Genomic DNA, 20,316 nt, shown 5'->3' on the forward strand with positions numbered 1-20,316 from the left:
TGCCCCTGTTTAAGCAGGCGCAATGAGGACTAATCCACCACCCGTGCCTTGGAGGGAAACAAAATGATTGAGAGGACTAATTGGCAATTTAACTCCAAGAGGCCCAGGATCGCCTGTGGTGGGAAATGGATAAAAAGTCAAAATGGTGCAATGGGGGGTAGGTGGTGCTCTTCTGAAATGGGAGTTAGGCAGAGTGTTGGGGCAGAGTCGAGTGAGGTTTACTCTGCATCAAGCAGTACTATACTTGACCAGAAAGTAGTTGATGCAGAAACTGGGAGTTTGAAATGGGAAGAGTTCCATTCTCAGCACTAACACCTCCCACCTTGATGAGCACAATAAATTAAATGTAAAATGTAATTAAAATAATAGAGAGCATTGAAGATTAAATGCACAAGTATTAAATGCACCAGCAAGGTCAGCTATTATCATTTTCATGAAGAAAATTATAGGAAATTTAATATTCTATGATTAGTTAAAATGTGATATATGATTGTAATCTCAAATACATTATTTTTGCAAAGTGAAAATAAACTGCCCTTCAAGGGCCAGTAGAAGATATATTTCCTTTTAAATTATGCATGTGGAAATCAGCATGTTTGCTATTAATTTTACTTTATATATATTCACAACACGGAAATCTGACAGAACAACTGGATAATCCAGTGTATGTAAATTGCAATTTACATATGTCACACTGTAGATGAGATACAATTATACAGGAAAATAACTGCAGATTTTGAAAATATGTACAATTAGAAAGCTTTAAAACCACACAGTTAAGTCGCAATTAAGAGCTGGTATGGATTTGCAGGAGGGGCCTGTGTGTGTGCTTAACGCCTGGGATACAGTACACTTCTCCTGTTAACCTATGAGAGGACAGGAACTCACATCAAAACACATTTGGCTGACAGCAGGCGTGCTTGGAGTGATCGCTGTACAGGCTGCTGATCATTTCATTTTTTGTTGCGTTTTTATTAAACAGCCTCTGAGTCCTTCATCTCTTCAAACTCTTCTTGTCTTGGTTCAAGGTCCTTTTTGGTTGGACGGCCGGCTGGCCATACTTGCATAGTAAGCGCACTGAGCCAGGTCACAGATCCCATTTGGACCAGAGGGTCCTTGAGGACCAGCGGCACCAGGATTGCCGGATTCGCCTTGTGGTCCTGGAATACCAGGAATTCCATCTTTTCCATAGCCAGGTGTTCCGGGGGTACCTAGAAATATAAAATACAATTTATAAGAATATAAGCAAAAGTCTACGATGAGAAAGGGCCATTTGGCCCATTAAGCTTGTACTCCAAGCCACTCAATCTTTTCAGTTGGACTTCACCAAAATACATTTGGACACCTGCTGTCTTTGACTCTACTACATTATCAGATACATTATTATAAATGTTTCTCAATTTTTGATTACTTTTTAACCTTTTTTTCACTAAGTTTAATTGATGTCCCTTTTTCTTACTTGCTTGCATTATCTTCAAGTAATATTCTGCATTATCTTATCTTTACCATTTTTCTTTTATGAGGTCCCTCTTAACCTTTAAGCTTCTCTAATCTTTCTCAGTAGCTCATCCTCATTAAATTGAGGTAATTCTTGCTGCTAGTTTTGCACCTTATCCAGTACATGTATGTCTCTTTTGATGTGTCATGACCAAAATTGCACATAGTACTTCAAGTGTGATCCAAGCATTATAAAAACATAGAATAGCCTGAATAGACATATTCATCATCATCATCATCATAGACAATCCCTCAGAATCGAGGAAGACTTGCTTCCACTCTAAAAGTAAGTTCTTAGGTGACTGAACAGTCCAATACGGGAATTACAGTCTCCTTAGGAGGGGGAAAATAGAGTATGAGTGTAAGCTTGCAGGGAACATAAAAACCGACTGCAAAAACTTCTACAGATATGTGAAGAGAAAAAGTTTAGTGAAGACAAATGTAGGTCCCTTGCAGTCAGAATCAGGGGAATTCATAATGGGGAACAAGGAAATCGCAGACCAAATGAACAAGTACTTTGGTTCTGTCTTCACGAAGGATGACACTAATAACCTCCCGAAAATACTAGGGGAACGAGGTTCGAGTGAGAAGTGGGAACTGAGGGAAATCTTTATTAGTCAGGAAATGGTGTTAGGGAAATTGAAGGGACTGAAGGCCGATAAATCCCCAGGGCCTGATAGTCTGCATCCCAGAGTACTTAAGGAAGTGGCCTTAGAAATAGTGGATGCATTGGTGGTCATTTTCCAACATTCCATGGACTCTGGTTCAGTTCCTATCGATTGGAGGGTAGCTAATGTAACCTCACTTTTTAAAAAAGAAGGGAGAGAGAAAACAGGGAATGATAGACCGGTTAGCCTGACATCGGTGGTGGGGAAAATGCTGGAATTAATTATTAAAGATGTAATAGCAGCGCATTTGGAAAGCAGTGACAGGATCGGTCCAAGTCAGTATGGATTTATGAAAGGGAAACCATGCTTGACAAATCTTCTAGAGATTTTTGAGGATGTAATTAGTAGAGTGGATAAGGGAGAACCAGTGAATGTGGTGTATTTAGACTTTCAAAAGGCTTTTGACAAGGTCTCACACAAGAGATTAGTGTGCAAAATTAAGGCACATGGTATTAGGGATAATGTATTGACATGGATAGAGAACTCGTTGGCAGACAGGAAGCAAAGAGTGGGAATAAATGTGTCCTTTTCAGAATGGCAGGCAGTGACTAGTCGGGTACCGCAGGGTTCAGTGCTGGGACCCCAGTTATTTACAATATACATTAATGATTTAGACAAAGGAATTGAATGTAATGTCTCCAAGTTTGCAGATGACACTAAGCTGAGTGGCAGTGCGAGCTGCGAGGAGGATGCTAGGAGGCTGCAGGGGGACTTGGACAGATTAGGTGAATGGGCAAATGCCTGGCAGATGCAGTATAATGTGGATAAGTGTGAGGTTATCCACTTTGGTGGAAAAAAACAGGAAAGCAGATTATTATCTGAATGGTGACAGATTAATCAAAGGGGAGGTACAACGAGACCTGGGTGTCATGAAGGTAGGCATGCAGGTACAGCAGGCAGTAAAGAAAGCAAATGGCATGCTGGCCTTCATAGCAAGGGGATTTGAGTATAGGAGCAGGGAGGTCTTACTGCAGTTGTACAGGGCCTTGGTGAGACCACACCCTGAGTATTGTGTGCAGTTTTGGTCTCCTAATCTGAGGAAGGACATTCTTGCTATTGAGAGAGTGCAGCGAAGGTTCACAAGACTGATTCCCAGGATGGAAGGACTGACATTTGAAGAAAGACTGGATCGACTAGTGTTATATTCACTGGAATTTAGAAGAATGAGAGGGGATCTCATTGAAACATATAAAATTCTGATGGGATTGGACAGGTTAGATGCAGGAAAAATGTTCCCGATGTTGGCGACGTCCAGAACCAGGGGTCACAGTTTAAGGATAAGGGATTCCATCCCTGCAGCATCGCCAGGCGGAAACACCGGCAGCTGCAGGTGTTCATCGGAAGGCCAGGTGCTTCGGGGGCGATACTTAAAGGCGAGGGGTTGTTCAATTTTTTTGATTTCTGTTCGGCCATGATCGATCAGCCCGGCACTCTGCTGGAGTGCGTCAGGCTGGATCGCGGCTGCCGTTGGGGACCAGTTCACACATCATAATTCAGAGCCTGCAGCCTTTAAGAAAGGGAAGGAGCCTCAGATCGCAGCCACGCTGCACGGCCCATTATGCAGCGCTGTACATCTACTGCCGTGCCTGCGTCCTGTTGTGCTCCAGGGAGGAAGTGGAACGCATGATTTAACGCTCCACCTCCTTCCTAGACCGCAAACACCGAATTTTTTTAAAGTTGAAAATCATGAGCGCCTGCCGCGAATTTTTTCAACTTTTAAAAGTTAGCGCCCCGTACGAGTACTCCCAAATTTCTCCCCCAACATGCTCAACCAATGTAAAGCAGTAATCAACAAATCCAATGGAATGAATAACCACGTAGCTAAAACAATAGACTATAAGTCAGAGGAAGCAGTGTTTAGGTTATACAGTGCTCTTGTCGGACCACACAGTAAATACTGTGCCCAATTCCGATCACTGAGAGGTAAAGGAGATATTTAAACACTGAAGGCATTGCAGAGAAGACTGATCACCCCAGGGGTGAATTTCCACCGGGGCTCACCTGCTTGTCCAACTTGTGGAAACCTCAGATAAACAGTCGTGGGACTCCTCAGCTAATTTTACACAGCCTAATCTCGACATCAATCACCAATCCCACTGACTTTCAATTATTTGGGGAAATCAGATCTTTTTTACTCCTTGCTTCATTATTAACAGTATCAACATATCTCCAATGCAGTAGCCAAACTTTCTAGGTTTAATACTATTTAGATCTCCGTCTAAAATTCCCCAAAACTTGGCCAGATTTTCTCTTTACTAAGATCAGTTTTACGGCCAGTAGGGTGCCATCTGGTGGTAGCAGTAAGAATTGTTACTGCTGGCTTTGATTTCTGATCTCATCTTCCCGTGAATGCTGCGATGAAGGGAAGTATACTGCCAATTTGCCACATAAGCTTCCTCCTTGTATGGCAATATGGCTGACAATGTGGGCATGATCAGTTAGGGGATCACGTCTGTTGAAGCAGTATGGCACAATTACCTACTGATCTCAGTTCTGGCACTGGTGTAAGCACCAATGGAGACATGGAACCAGCAAACAAAAAATAATCTGAGTGAGGAAGTTATTCTTGGGATGCTCCTTTACACCCACTAGAAGCCTGACTACAGAACACCATTGGTAAATGCTTTGGACCAATTAATGTTTTGCAACACACAATGACTAAAAAAAGCAGAACAAGGAAATTATTATTTTAATTCTACTCCTGATATCATTCTTTACATCTTCAACCAAGATTTCAAATCATATGCATTAATTTTCAGCAATGTTAAAGATATGGAATAAAACAGAAGATCTTACCTGGAGGACCTGTTGAACCAGAATCACCCCTCTGTCCAACGCCCGTCTCTCCTCGTTCACCCTTTGCACCTCTTTCACCTGCACATAAAAGGGAACCACTTATAACATGCCAGGCACTGACAGAGAAAATGCTTTTGTGAAGTTAAATGCAGATTAAGATAAGTATAATGAATGATCTGCACCTACGCTGACATAAATCTCTTAATGTTGGAGCAATACAAGAATGATATGCCCTTACATTTAAATCAGCTCTTGATATCATGGTCAATATAAAGGTGCATTATCGAAAAATACTACAATTGGTCTCAATGCTCTAGGATTAGGGAGAGAAATATACCACACTCAAACATTGTACAGTGACCCTTCCTGTGTGTGTGAGCACTTACAAGCTCATTGATCTTTTGTACACTGTGGGGTTGTAATACGGATTGTTAGGACAATTATGTGGAGCAATGTGACTGCAAGATAGGAGATTGATATTACTTTCTGCTGTCAGGAATCGAGCTGGAAGTTCTTTCAATTCGCCATCAGCCATGAAACCGAGAAAGACATGGCACTACGTTATCATGAGGCAAGACTAGATCTGTACTTAGTGGTACAATCAGGCTGTTCCCAGGAATTAAAAGGACATTATCAATGTTGTTCGGTTATCTTCTTAACCTAAAAAAGGTCATCGACCTGAGACGTTAACTCTGTTTCTCTCTCCACAAATGCTGAGTTTTTCCAGCATTTTCTGGTTTTATTTCTGATTTCCAGCATCTGCAGTATCTTGCTTTTGTAACTTTTTACCCAATTGTTTCTGATGTTATCTCTGTTGAGGAGACATAGTTGAGACTTCAAACTGATGACAATGAGGATGCCTCTGTGAATGACAGGTGGTGACCCTGACATGAAGCTTCAGCTCATGTCTTTCTAATCATCGAATCATAGAATAATTTTATAATCTTTCATCTACCACATATTAATTAATGAAAAAAAAGTTCCAGTAATAAATGTGGAAGTTACTATTAATCACTACACGCACATTAAGGTTTTACTGTTAGTTCCGATAAAACATTAGAGCAACATCAATCTGCCAGTCATTTGAAGGTGTTGGTATTGATTATGGTAGCTTACATCTTATCACTCTAAGGCACAATTTTATGGTGCAACCACTGTGCCATCTTGTTATTTGAAAAATATAATCTATGAGCAAATTTTTTTTTTAAATCACATGAATTTTTAAGAACCTTTTGAAGAAGGGATTGGTAAGTTGCCTTGTTTCGCAGAAGCAAAATTTAAAATGGCAGTCGTTCTTACCCATGTTCGTTTGTGTAGATGCTAAATATGATTAGGTGGTTTGGGTGCACAGCTAAGAATAGTTGCTTTTTGAACTTGAACAATATACAATCCGAATAAAGCTTCAATAAGTGTTTAAGTAAAATCTATGTTGAGGAGCATCAGTAACGGATGGACTTATGGTGTTGAAGTTCATGGAATCATACAGCACAGAACCAGGGCATTCAGCCCATCATGCCTGTGTCTGCTCTTTGAAAGAGCTATCCAATTAATCCCACTTTCCCCATAGCCCTGCAAATATTTCCTTTTCAAGTAAATATTCAATTTCCCTTTGAAAGTTATGATTGAATCTGCTTCTCCATCCTTTCAGGCAGTGTATTCCAGATCATAACAAGTTGTTGGATGAAAACATCGCCCCTCTGTTGAGCAATGAAAAAGTGACAATGAGGCGTGGTTATCAGATATGTGTTATTAATGTGTTAGGATTACTAGGTTGTCCATTTGAAGGGTCGTTTACATGATCACCTGACAGATTAAAACATGTACAAAGTTACAAATAAAACAGAAATTTTACCTCAAAATAGGAACCACAGTGATTTTTATACACTTAAGAATACAGTTTAAAAAAAAAAAAATTCATACCTTTTGGACCCATTGGTCCTCTGGATCCTTCCGAGCCAGGTTCTCCAGGCTGCCCAGGTTCTCCTGGGACACCAGACCTCCCAGGAAAGCCATTGTTCCCTGGTGGACCAGGAGGCCCTGGCTTCCCAGGTGCTGCCTTAATGGATGTTGGTTGAAACTGAGTCATGAGATAGGACAGCCGTGCTGTAAGTGAATTTAACAAACCCTTTATTTTACTGAATTGCCAAAAAATGTACATTCACATATATATTTTATGAAGCTTGTATAGTTTGATTCATCAGTGCCTGCAGGAGGTGTATTGACAAATCCACACTCTTGGCATGACAGTAGACTTGACCAGCTCATCCACAAAGCTTATATTGCTAATAATGTCAAATAACCAAGGTTACAGCAAAGAAAACAAGGGTTTTATATCAGACCCTGTCACTGTCACTATCTGTTTTGCACAAGATAAGAGCTCATGGGGTTGGGGGTGATATTAGTGTGGATAGAGGATTGACTAACTAACAGGGAACAGAGAGTAGGGAAAAATGGGTCATTTTCAGGTTGGCAAACTGTGGGGTGCCACAGGGATGAGAGCTGGGACTTCAACTATTTACAATTTATATTAATGACTTGGATGAAGGGACTGAGTGTAACATAGCCAAATTTTCTGATGATATAAAGATAGGTGGGAAAGCAAGTTGTGAGGAGGACGCAAATAATCTACAAAGGGATATAGATTGGCTCAGTGAGTGGGCAAACATTTGGCAGCTGGACTATAATGTGGGAAAAGGTGATGTTGTCCACTTTGGTAGGAGAAATAAAAAATCTAATTATTATTTAAATGGAGAGCTATTACAAAATATAATAGTGCAGAGGGATTTGTACATGAAATGCAAAATGTTAGCATGCAGGTACAGCAAGTAATCAGAAGGCAAATGGAATGCTGGTCTTTATTGCAAGGGGAATGGAGTATAAAAGTAGGGATGTCCTGCTCCAACTGTACAGGGTGTTGGTAAGACCACACCTAGAGTACCGTGTATAGTTTTGGTCTCCTTATTTAAGGAAAGATATACTTGCATTGGAGGCAGTTCAGAGAAGGTTCACGAGGTTGATTCTTGAGATGAAGGAGTTGTCATATGAAGAAAGGTTGAGCAGTTTGGGCCTATACTCCTTGGAATTTAGAAGAATGAGAGGTGATCTTATTGAAACATGTAAGATTCTGAGGAGGCTTGACAGGGTAGATGCTGAGAGCATGTTTCCCCTCATGGGGGAATCTAGAACTAGACGGCATCGTTAAGAACATAAGAACATAAGAATTAGGAACAGGAGTAGGCCATCTAGCCCCTCGAGCCTGCTCCGCCATTCAACAAGATCATGGCTGATCTGGCCGTGGACTCAGCTCCACATAACTCTTAATTCCCTTATTAGTTTCAGAATAAAGGGTCGCACATTTAAAACAGAAATGAGGAGGAATTTTTTCTCTCGGAGGGTCGTGGATCTTTGGGATTCTCTACCCCAGAGAGCTGTGGAGACTGGGTCTTTGAATATATTTAAGGTGGAGATAGACAGATTTTTGAATGATAAGAGAGTGAAGGGTTATGTGGAGCAGGTGGGGAAGTGGAGTTGAGGCCAGAATCAGATCAACCATGATCTTATTGAATGGCGGAGCAGGCTCGATTTCTTATGTTCCCATCACTTTTCTTCTCCCTCTTCTCTTCTTGGGGGATTAACTTGAGTTACTTTTCTGAACTATATGTAATATTGAGGGAAGGTGGACTTCACAACAGAATGCAAATAATCTTCAAATAATTTATTGTGTTTTGTGTCTTAATAATGGCATAAAATTTAACATCTATATTTTCTTGTATTTAAATTTGTAAGTAATTTTGTGTTTAAACGTTTCCACCTAACTAGCAGCATCAATCATTTCAAAGTCAGGAATGGCAAAATACACAGTAAACACTCAGCAGGTTAGACAGCATCTATGGAAAAAACAAGGCAAGGTAGTGATTCAGGCTTGCACTGTTCATTCTGACGAAGGGTGCAAGCATGAGACATTTGCTCTCTGCATGGATGCTGTTTGACCGCTTACTGCTTCCAGCATTTTCACATTTTTTCAGATTTACAGCATTTGCAGTATTTATGATTTTATTTTTCCACACAGAGTGAAGCTACCTCTACTCTGTCAATCATATGTTTCAATCCGAACCTCAGGAAAGCACACCGATCGCACAAATGTTTCTTATTTTATTTCTTACAGCAGCCACCTTTGTGCCCGAAGCTACTTTACCAATTTGTGTTGAATTCTGGGGTTGTTTTCTAGCCATTAGGAATTGGGTTGAAGCTGCCCAAGCGCATTTCATTTACAGGGAAATGAGAATGTCACCCCATTGCTCGAGGCTACATTGAAACTTTGGCCCCCAGAAACGTGTTCTTACGTAAGTGTAGCACAGCAAATATAGAAATATGAAGTGCAACCTACCATCGAGCTGCTTCGACAGCTCTTCCCTTATAAGTCTTCTCAGTTGCTCAAATGATGGTGGTTCACCCTAGGGAAAGTAATACCAGTAGTGTGTGTGAGTCAATGCTAACCCTGTATGAGGGGCAATTTTACAAAACTCCACTCCTGATAGGGAACCTTGACTGCTGACAGTACATATCAGCAGCTAAGGCAAGGAATTTTAAATGGACAGAAAATATATGGGAAACGCATGTCCAAATTCCCGCTATGTCTGCTTGGTGGGTGAGACTCCCTGCTCACAAAATTATTCCTGATTTTAGAAAATTAACAAGTCTAAAATAAGACATAAGAAAGAATCAAAATTAAGTATGAGTGCATTGGCTGATTGCAACTTCGAGTTTGGATTCAAGTTTTGAAGCTCCATTCTCTGAAGCCATTCTAAGTCTGAAGGAATTTGTTTACCATCTGTACTCGGTTGACACTCATAACATTGAGCATTGGCAACATGGATTGCTATCAGTATTGAGTTACTTACTTTTTCTCCAGGTATGCCAGGAGGACCTGATTGGCCTGGTGTCCCAGCTGGGCCTCTTTCTCCTGGAGGCCCTACTGGACCCATGATCCCAGTGTGTCCTTTTATACCTGGAAGCCCTGGATCACCAGATCGTCCTTTGTCCCCCTGGGTTCCTTTTTCACCTTTGATGCCTGGGTCACCCTGCCCAAAGGAAAGAAAAACAAAATGAAGCTTGGAAATAAATGCAAAAAAAAGAATATTTAACCAGAATGATTTGCTTATGCTCATTTCTCCCTTGTGGCCTTTCTCCATAAATCCCAACTCCATCAAACTCTTGGCCATTCTTTAATGGCACAACGGTTTGGTCACTAGCATCATAAACATAAGAGGAAGATTCCCTTTGATCGCTATTTCTAATGAAATCATAAACATATTTTGCTGGAAATGGAATATAGGAAATATTTTTCTTATGCTCACAAGTCATTAAATGTAAAAACTGGAGGAAATATTACCCCCAGAGTTCCTAAGTGACCCCGTCCTCAAACTGAAAAATTTTGTAGGGAAAAACAAAAATAAATATTAGACTTAAATCTCATTAAAAATTTGGCTTACTGTCTTTGTTAAAAATAGTTCTCAACCGTGTTCGTTATTTATTGTTGTGTCAGCTGTGGCTCAGTGGGTAGCACACTTGGCTCGGAGTCAGAAGGTTTTGGGTTCAATTCCCACCACAGGGACTTGAGTACAAAAATCTAGGCTGACACTCCAGTGCAGTGCTGAGGGAGTGCTGCACTGTCGGAGGTGCTATCTTTCAGATGAGATGTTAATCCAAGGCCCCATCTGTCCTCTCAAAGATCCCATGGCACTATTTCGAAGAAGAGGAGGTTAGTTATCCCCGGTGTCCTGGCCAATATTTATCCCTCAATCAACATAAAAAAACCCAGATTATCTAGTCATTATCACATTGCTGTTTGTGGGAGCTTGCTTGTGCGCAAATTGGCTGCCGCGTTTCCTACATTACAACAGTGACTAAACTCCAAAAGTACTTCATTGGCTGTAAAGCGCTTTGAGATATCAAATGGTCGTGAAAGGTGCTATATAAATCCAAGTATTTCTTTCCCTTCTGCAGACTCTACGTCATTCACTAACACAGTTATTCTCCAGGTGAATTAAGGAAAGGAAGAACAAATTTTTATTTATAAAGCATCTTACCATGTTCTATGGATGTTCCAGAGCACTTCACAACAAATAAATGAGTTTAGAAGTACTATGACTGTGGTTTAGTATGCAAATGTGGCTGGCAATTTATGCATAGGAGGATCCTTCAAACAGCAAATAAGACAAACGACTAATTAATCTGTTTCTTCTGGTATTGATTGGGGAGGAATGTTGGCTCGGGTGAGAAGTTAGCCATGGGAGGAAACCTGGGTATGAACCAGGAACTCCATGGGGGTGGATTATTGTCGTTACCCTGCCTGGGTGCTAAACATTGACTAGGTGGAGCACAGAAAAGTCTGGTGTGGAGGACCCCTTCCAGAACCTGCTGGACTTTCCTCTTATTCATTTCAGTAGAAGAAAAATTGGTGGGTTCTGTTAGCAGCATGCAATCCTTCTGGCCAGATTTTCCCTTCTACACTCAGTCCAGGCAATGCTTAACCCCCCCCCAGTTGGTAACTGCAAAAATCACAACACCAATGAGCTGTACAGCTACGTTCCCATTAAAACTGAATTGTACGTTGTCTTGATGACTCGATGAATAAATACATTAACCAATGCAGTACTGAGCCACACAGACTAAGCAAGTTCCAGGTTTGATACCGGGTCTGTGATGATTTCAATTAACCTTACCAGAGGCATAATATTTCTCAACAGCAATTAGGGATGGGCAATAAATGCTGGCCTTGCCAGCGATGCCCACATCCCAGAAACAAAAAAAAATATTTTCTCTTAGCGGCATAGGCCTTGGTTTTACAATGAAATTAAAAACATTGCACAGTTAGACCTTTTTACATTAGCTCAGTATCTCATCTGGTGGGTCCTTGATGTGCAGCATCAGTTTATTTGGTTAACTGAGTATTTAGAAAACCTTACTAATATTCTATTTGTCTTCATCACTGCATCACTTACCCTTTCTCCTTTAGACCCCCGATCGCCTGATTTGCCTGCAGATCCCTGCACAAAAGAGCAAAGCCAGTCTTGAAACTATTGCATCTTCAACATAAGAAGAAATGTAGTCCGTGGCTCAGTTCAGGGTAAGTTAAATAATAACCATGAACAGATGAATTTTATTCGGAGTGTTTATCTGGACGAACATCTTTGTGGCCTTCTGCGCATGTACGCGGTATCCTGCTCCCACGCACTTGAATTCCCCCCATGCATGCGTGCTGTTTACCAAAGCAGTGCATGCTCAGTACCCAATCGTTGCAGCCTGTAGTGGGTCACGCTTTCCTTGGCTCCGTGTGGAGAAGGTCACTGGATCTGTTGGTGGCTGGGAGGGGAAGAGAGAGTATCCAAAGTGGAGAGAGGGGGATGGGATTGGAGTGGGGAGAGAGAGGAGAGCGGATGGGGAGAGAGAGAGAGATCAGGGGAAGGGGAGAGGAGATGGAGGGATGAGAGAGAGAGAATCAGAGGGGGGAGAGGTGGAATTAGAGGTGAGAGAGAGAGAGAGGGAATTGGAGGGAAGAGAGAGGGGATCGGGGGGGAGAGAAAGAGGGAGGGGGAGGGAGAGTGGAGGGGATCGGGGGGGAGAGAGGTGAGAGAGAGAGGAGAAGAGTGAGAAAGAGGGAAATAGAGGGGAGAGAGAGGAGGCAGAGAGAGAATAGGGAGAGAGAGGGGAGAGGGATAGAGAGTGAGGGAGAAAGGGAGTATCAGAGAGGAGGGGGCGAGGTCAGGAACGCGGGGAGGTGGGTAAAGAGCACAGAAAGCATGGTAGGGATGGAGGAAGAAGGAGGGGTAGGGGGAATATGAGCAAGAACGTGATCCTGATGGTAAGACAGATCATGCTCTTCTGACCCCATCCCCTTTACACTCGCACCACGTTCTCTCTCTCGTCTCCCTACACCTGGTTGATTTCTTGGAAAGTTTGTGCTGTATGGCAAGTGATATCATTGGACTGGATGAAATCCGGAAGTCATGACACTGTCACTATTCATTTCATACCCAATAAACCTGTTAACAATCCGTGACCCACAAAAAATACCCCATCTATAGAACTCCGGGGGGATGGGGACAGTCAGAAACTTGACGGGAGGTCAGGAACGTGGGCAGGGGGAGATGGTCAGGAACTCTGGTGGGGGGGTTGTGAGGAATGTCAGAAACTTGGGGAAGGAAGGAGGAGGTCAGGAACTTGGGCTGGGAGAGAAGGTCAGCAAGTTGTGGGCGGGGGGGGCGGGGGAGGAAGGTCAGGAACTTGTGGCACCAGAGGTCAGGAACTTGGGCTGGGGATGGGAGGTCAAGAATTTGGACAGGAACTTGGCGGGGGGGGGGGGGGCGGAGCGAGGTCAGGAACTTAGGTGGGGAAGAAGCTCAGGAACTTATGGGGGAACAGATCTTGTTTGGGGGTGGGAGAAGGTCTTAGCCCATGAGGGTGAGCCCTGTCTGTTCTATGTGAGCTCTGTTCTGTCTGGAGCATGAGAGTCAGAATGGCTCGAATTACACTTTGCAAAGTACTTGATTACTTAGGTAGGCAGGATCAAATTACATATTCCAGATAAACTGCTGGGCATGTCTTGTCCTCCAAGGGGACCAATCAGAAATCAGGCCTCGTCCATCAAGATGACCAATCAGAAATCTGATGTTGGAAATACACGCAACCAATTTTATTTAAAAAAAGTGAAAATAAACACAATGTGCATTACTTACTGTTTTGCCTGGGGTTCCTATCTCTCCTGACAGTCCCTGTTCATGAAGTAAAGGAAGATGATAAACAACACCAACTTGCATTTACATTGTCCCTTTAACATAACAAAATATCCTCTGCCACTTTACAAGGCATTGTAAATTGCAAAAGGAGAAATTGGGGGAACACTTGGTGGTTGCTAGAGGAAGGGTTTAGAAAGGGAGTTCCTGATGAAGGCTCTGCTACCAATGGGGGAGTTGATGAATGAAGACACAGAAGGACAGAGTTGGAAGAACAGAGAGAGCAAGCTGTGGTTGCTGGAAAATATTGCAGAGGTAAAGTGGGGCAAGTCCATGGAAGATTTTTGACAAGGATCAGGAATTTGAAACCAATATTCTTGATGTGAACAAAATGTATCATACTGGAGAATATAATAACTTAGAGTATGCTACCTATACAGTGAGGAACCGAGAGATTTAATTTGAATTATTCAATCAGATTGATAGATCATGATTCTGATTTAATGAGTGTCCATTCAAAACAAAACCAGCTAATTTTTGCCACCAAGAAATGTAAATTGTTATTAGATATGTAGTAAAATTATATTTAAGCTGGGAGGGGATAAACGTGTCTTAGTGCTCCAAGTGTTTAAGGGATGCTTTTATCTGTAGTGTCCAGAAGTGATAGCTAAATACCTACTGATGGGCAATAAATGCTGGCCTTGCCAGCTAAGCCCACATCCTGGAACGAATCATTTAAAAAGTACCTGAGAAGTTCCTTCCTGCACCATCACTGATAAAGTACTATCCCATCGGCCGGAATTTTCCTCATGGAGTTGGGTTGGCTGTGTGCGGGCCACTTAACGGGTTATATTGATGAGCTTGCTCCTCAGAGTGTCTTTCAGTTAATGGTCCTATTAAGGCAGACATGCACGTTTCCCGGCCCTATTGCATGATGCAGGTCTGATGATGTCACCGATGACTCATTTTCAGCGGGGATATTTAAAGCAGCCTCGGCCACATCGCATTTGAAGGTTCATCTAGGAGTGTGGAGGGAGTCTCTTGGAGGATCTTGTTATTGCTGAGACTTGTAAACATGACTTCCCAAGGAGACAAAAGAGGCTGGCACCAAATAGCTGAGGAAGTGAACAGCAGGGATGTGGTGAGGCGGACCTGGGTGCAGTGCCGGAAGTGCTTCAATGATCTGATGAGATCAGGAAAGGTGAGTGCAAAGCCACTCCTGCTGTGCCTGTCACCACATCCCCATCACTCTGCCTTCCCAAGCCTGCTCCTGCACGTCATTACTCACACCAACACATGTCCATCCATCACCCTCTCTCTATGTACATACCAACATCCCCCTGTTGACTAACCACCCCTCACACTCACCCTCATCCGAATGATATCATGCCAACTAACACCACAAGAAGAGGCCATTTGGCATTGGCACCACACTCCCTCATAATCACCCTCTACAGATATAACTCATGCAATCCCTACATGCCATCACTCTCACTCAAACCTCTCTTCATTCCCTCTTGCAGGAGGAGAGCGCATAATAACGGAGAGGGAGAGAACCGGAGGTGGCCCTCCATCCTTCATCACTTTAACTCCAGCAGAGATGGTGGCCCTGGAGGTCTCTAGGCTGCAGAGCAGCTAACGGTGGGAGACGGAGAAAGGGGGATCTCTCAGCAACCTGTGGCAGGCTCTAGGGGCCATATGGCCTACTCTTGCTCCTATTTCTTTATGTTCTTATGTACAGCAGCTATTCATATGGCAATTGATGTCAGTAGCCAGTGAATGTTTATCGTGTGCATAATGGTATTGCTACCCATTCTTAATATGACATATCTAAATCACCTCTTCACTCTCCCACAGGTCCATCAAGAGCCCCCGTCTCCCACTGTCTAGCCGGATGAGGAAGACAACTCCTCAGGAGGAGCCTCTAGCCTCTGAGGGTGCACTGTCAACAGACTGAAACACACCCAGCACCAGCGTAGGTACTTACACCTCGGTAGGTCCAATGTGAGATAGAGTAATGTTGTCAACTGATGTTTCACAAGTCACAAGTGAGCAAGAACATATGGTGGAGACAGGAACAGCAGTGGAGACTCCTCGCCAAAGGGCACAAGATGTTCCAAGCCCTGTTCAGCTCCATGCAGACGCTGAATCTCGGGGGCCATCGAGAAAGAGGGTGATCTTGAAGGGCAGCAAGAAAAGCAGGAGGCTCTAGCAGGTTTTGCTGCCATGATGTCTACAAATGTGCAGAGAATGGAGGAGTCCATCTCCAACATGAGCACCACCATATCGCGGGTGATGGTGACTGTAGGCTCTTCCATTTAAAGAATGGCCACCTGCATGGAGCAGCTAATATGCCACTCACATGAACACAGAGGCTCGTAGAACTCCTCTCTATGAGGGATCTAAATGTAGACTTGGGTTCTCATGATCCCTCTGCTGTTCAGCAAGATGCTCTCCAGCCCCTTGCTAGCAGTGAAGTGTGGGTGGCCCATGAGAGGGATGATGGTGAGAGGAACATGGAAGTGGCGGCCACTCTCAAAGCGGTCTCATTTCTCCACCATTGCCGCAGTCAATGCCCCAGATTGCGATGGCCGAGTGCCCCCGCACAGTCATAGGAGGAGCAGACATTGGCTGTGCCATCAGCAGCTCCAAAACCCAGAGTATGTCCGCCAAAAGTGTCTACGCAGTCGCAGCAGGGAAGTGAGCAGCCTGCCTCTACCTCTGCTGAAGCCACAAGGGTTGCACCTCGTAGAAGCAAGCGGAAAAGAAAAATGACATAGAAGTAGATGCACAAGGGTAATGCTATTGTTAAGGTTCCGTTACTTTTATGACACATATAAAAGTATTTATTTTCACCACTTTCTGGTCATGCTCATTATTATCTGCTACTTTGGAAGTCGTTTAGTGAGTTGGAGTGAATGGTGAGACATAACGTTACCTCCAGCAATGGGGGTCAGTGTGAAAGGATTGGCTTGGTCATTGTAGAGCTGTTTTATGGTGTTGTTGGGGGGAACTTGGCACAGCATGAGGCAGCTATATGGGTGCAATGCAGGAAGTTAAGTGAATCTGGCCATGATGAGACCACCCCTGGCCAGCAATGTGCTCTGGTGATGCTGACATGTGGAGCTCAGGTTCCTCTTGCTACTCCTCATCTTCCAGCTGATGCTGCTCCTCCTCCTCCTCTGCATCTTGCTCCTCTTTCAGCTGTAATCCTCGTTACTGCGCTATGCTGTGAAGCGTGCAGCAAACGATGATGATTCTGGAGACCCTGGCTGGTGCGTACTGAAGGACTCCTTCAGATCTGACAAGGCATCTGAAATGCATCTGAAGCATGCCTATTATTTGCTGTGTGACACATCTGGTGGACATGTGGCTTTCATTATAGCATTCCTCAGCCTCACTGCATGGCCTACTCAAGGGTGTCATTAGCCTTGCCTTCAGTGGATAGCCCTGGTCTCCAAGCAGCCAGCAAGTCTGTTTGGTTGTGCGAATAGCTGGACTGGCGCAGGATGATGAGTCATGACAGCTGCCAGGGAATTTGGCCCAAATATGGATGATGATCTTCCTATGGCTGCACATTGAGGGAGTAAAAGCCCTTGTGGATCACAAACCTGGATGATGATGGGGTACCCTGATGGCCACATGTGTGCAGTTGATGATGCCCTGCACCCATGGAAAGCCAGCCAGAGCCACAAAACCGAGCACTCACTCAGTAACACAAAGTGGCAAAGTTGATATTGGCTGATTTGTTAAGCATGACCTGTGTGATGCACCTGTGGGCGGCCAACGGCAAAATGCCGCAAATGTCTGCTCAGATCCCTGGATGGAGCCTGAGGTGAACTGGTGACTTTGACAGCTTCTGGTAAGGCATGTCCACCTGCTCCTCCGGGCTGCAGGTTTTGTTCCAGCAAGGTACAAGTGTCTGTGACAATCTGGAGTGATAGCCTGTATCTCCTTTGGCACAGCTGCTCAGTCATGTTGAGGAAATTCATCCTCTGCCTGTATACTCTTTGTTGGGGGTACTGCCTCTGGCACAACGAGCACTGCGCTGATAATCTCTGAGCAGGTCATTGAAGAGAAGGTTGTTGGTGTTGTTACTGCTGCTGGTGTGCCTGCTTCTGCTGGTGTTGGGGCTCATCCTGTTCGGATTCCAAGGACCAAGGTGAGATAGTATAAGCGGCACCCATGCTGATGTAATAGATGGCAGATCAAGTAGAGATCAGAGGAGCAATCTGTCAATGATGTAATAGTTACTAGCGATGTGCTGAGAGCGGCTTCGAGGTTGGAGAAAAAACTTGCAAACTCTAGACAACTAAATCTGTGCTCAAAATGGAGGCAAGTAATCTGGCATTATGTGGGAGGATTTATTGGGATTTCCATGCTCTGCATTAATAACCTCATTCAATGGCCACTCAGCCTCAGGTTACAGATGTGGTTTCCGAGCTGAGTGATTCCTGTGGTCATCCAGTGAAATTTAAAAGGTCTGCTTAAAATCCCTGTTAAGGATATCATAACAAGGAGTTAATGAGATTAATTAGGTCACTTGCCTGTGTCATTCGGCCAGGAAGTTTGTCTCTGCAATAGCATCGATGAGGTATTAACCTATTGGGCACTAACTAATAGATTTCTCCATGTACCATCAATAATATAGTGCCACGCACTTAGTTCTTCTTTATACCATCAGAATGATGATACTATATCCCAGAGTTCTTCCATCTATTGTGGAGTACTAAACACCATAGACTTTCTTTTTGATAATCATTTCTTGTTTTGGTTTTGTAATTAGCTTTATTTTGGAGTGTTGAAAAGAGCCATTTGAAGACACCAGAATGGAGAAGACACACTGGACTAATGCAGATTGAGGAGCTCCTTCAAGATGCCTACTTTAGACAATGGGACAGCCTCATCTTTGTTGTTTCATAGAGAGAAGATAGTTTTCATCAAATATTTAGTAAGCACATTTTATAAAACAATTCCACCTCAGTTGTGAGAAAAGAAATAAGACAAACGATACTCACCTGTGATCCTGGTAGTCCCTGGACCCCTGGAAAACCTGGGTCTCCAGTTTGTCCTTTAGAACCCTTCACTCCCTAAAATTCAAAATCATTTCAGGCGAAACATAAATAGATTATCTAAAATCTGATAAAAAAACAAATACATCAATCAATGAAAGGTCTGTCTAAGAATGATGGTATTTTGCAATTTTAGTAGAACATAGTTTTGTGAGGAAACTTTCCTATCCAAATATTCGCCTGTGCTTTACAGCATGAATGATGAGAGGACACTAACATTGAAAAATCTTGGCCTCATCAATATAAGGTTACAGAAATGTTTCCTTTTACATAGGATTACATAGGATTACATAGGGTATACAGCACAGAAACAGGCCATTCATCCCAACCAGTTCATGCCGGTGTTTATGCTCCACTCGAGCTTCCTCCCATCTTTCCTCATCTAAATCTATCAGCATAACCCTCTATTCCCTTCTCCTTCATATGCTTATCGAACCACCCATTAACAGGTCTTTTCCTGTTTTTCTCCTTTTCTCCTGAAGGTGAGGCCTTCTTTCTACCTTACCAAGTGTCTGTGAGTCTAGTCAGCAAGTGTTGGCAGGTTATGCTATTATGAAACACATTACTGATGAAGCTGACCCTGTCCTCACATAATATTCACACAGATATGTGCACTCGCATGCACACTTTCCAGAAGATGTGGGAACTCCAACTGAATTTTTCCTCTTTCTTGCCCAAAGACATTTAGATTAATTGTAACAGCCCCACTGACCCAGCTGAGATTGGCTAACTCAGACCAGACCAGAGATCAAACCTGCTGTATCTCTCGGTATTTACTAAGTCATCAGGAGAGCAATCACAAGAATTTAACCGGTAGTAGATTAACAATAACATTGCTCAAAATAATTTATACCATATAAATGAGGGTTACTTGGCTTCATGCTCAACTGCCGAATACATAAACATGTCCACTATTTTGAGTGATGTGTCCCACATGTTTTTGGCAGTGTACAGTCCAAGAGGGGCTTTTGGAACCTTTTTGTTAACAGAAACTGTACAGGTCTCTACGTTCTAATGAGCGATGAGTCTTGAGCGACTGGTGCGAGACTTAAGTTTTACTGTACCATGTACTCCATCTGTGAGAAGTATCCGGGAAGGCACCGAACACCGAGTCTCTTCTCCGGGAGCACACGGAAGCCAAGCGCAAACAGCGGAAGGAGCGCACGACAACCCAAGCACCCCATCCACCCGTCCCTTCAACCACCGTCTGCCCCACCTGTGACAGAGAGTATAGGTCCTGCATTGGACTCAGTCACCTGAGAACTCATTAGTGTGGGAGCAAGTCATCCTTGACTACGAGGGACTGCCTAAGCGAAAACAGTGTAAAATCAAGTTTCGTATGTAACAACATGTACAATTCTGAATGAGAAGAATATTTAACAGGAACTGATCTGCCAACTATGAGCAATGACCCTGAATATAGGATATCTGAAGAATGTAATAGTTGAGAGAGAGGATCTCTTAACTGTGAGGGAAACACTCTGAATATGTGATATGATCAAAGAAAGTGCCACAGTTGAAAGAAACAGCAAAGAATGTGTGATACCC

The 20,316-nt window shown here is 43.3% G+C and overlaps 1 protein-coding gene across 1 annotated transcript in view; it reads right to left on the bottom strand.

Moving 5' to 3' along the window:
- Nucleotides 1–570: 570 nt before the first annotated feature.
- Nucleotides 571–20,316, bottom strand: part of col22a1 (collagen, type XXII, alpha 1) — a 463,862-nt gene continuing 444,116 nt past the window's right edge. Inside the window, exons 56-63 of the mRNA XM_070888428.1 lie at nt 18,715–18,786; nt 13,700–13,735; nt 11,966–12,010; nt 9,863–10,042; nt 9,349–9,415; nt 6,882–7,064; nt 4,962–5,039; nt 571–1,211 (exon numbers count right to left, since the gene is read on the bottom strand). Coding sequence (XP_070744529.1) covers nt 1,024–1,211; nt 4,962–5,039; nt 6,882–7,064; nt 9,349–9,415; nt 9,863–10,042; nt 11,966–12,010; nt 13,700–13,735; nt 18,715–18,786 — 849 coding nt within the window. The 3' untranslated portion in view covers nt 571–1,023. The remainder of the gene's footprint in view (nt 1,212–4,961; nt 5,040–6,881; nt 7,065–9,348; nt 9,416–9,862; nt 10,043–11,965; nt 12,011–13,699; nt 13,736–18,714; nt 18,787–20,316) is intronic.

Source organism: Pristiophorus japonicus, chromosome 1 (assembly GCF_044704955.1).
Source record: "Pristiophorus japonicus isolate sPriJap1 chromosome 1, sPriJap1.hap1, whole genome shotgun sequence".
Taxonomy (NCBI): domain Eukaryota; kingdom Metazoa; phylum Chordata; class Chondrichthyes; family Pristiophoridae; genus Pristiophorus; species Pristiophorus japonicus.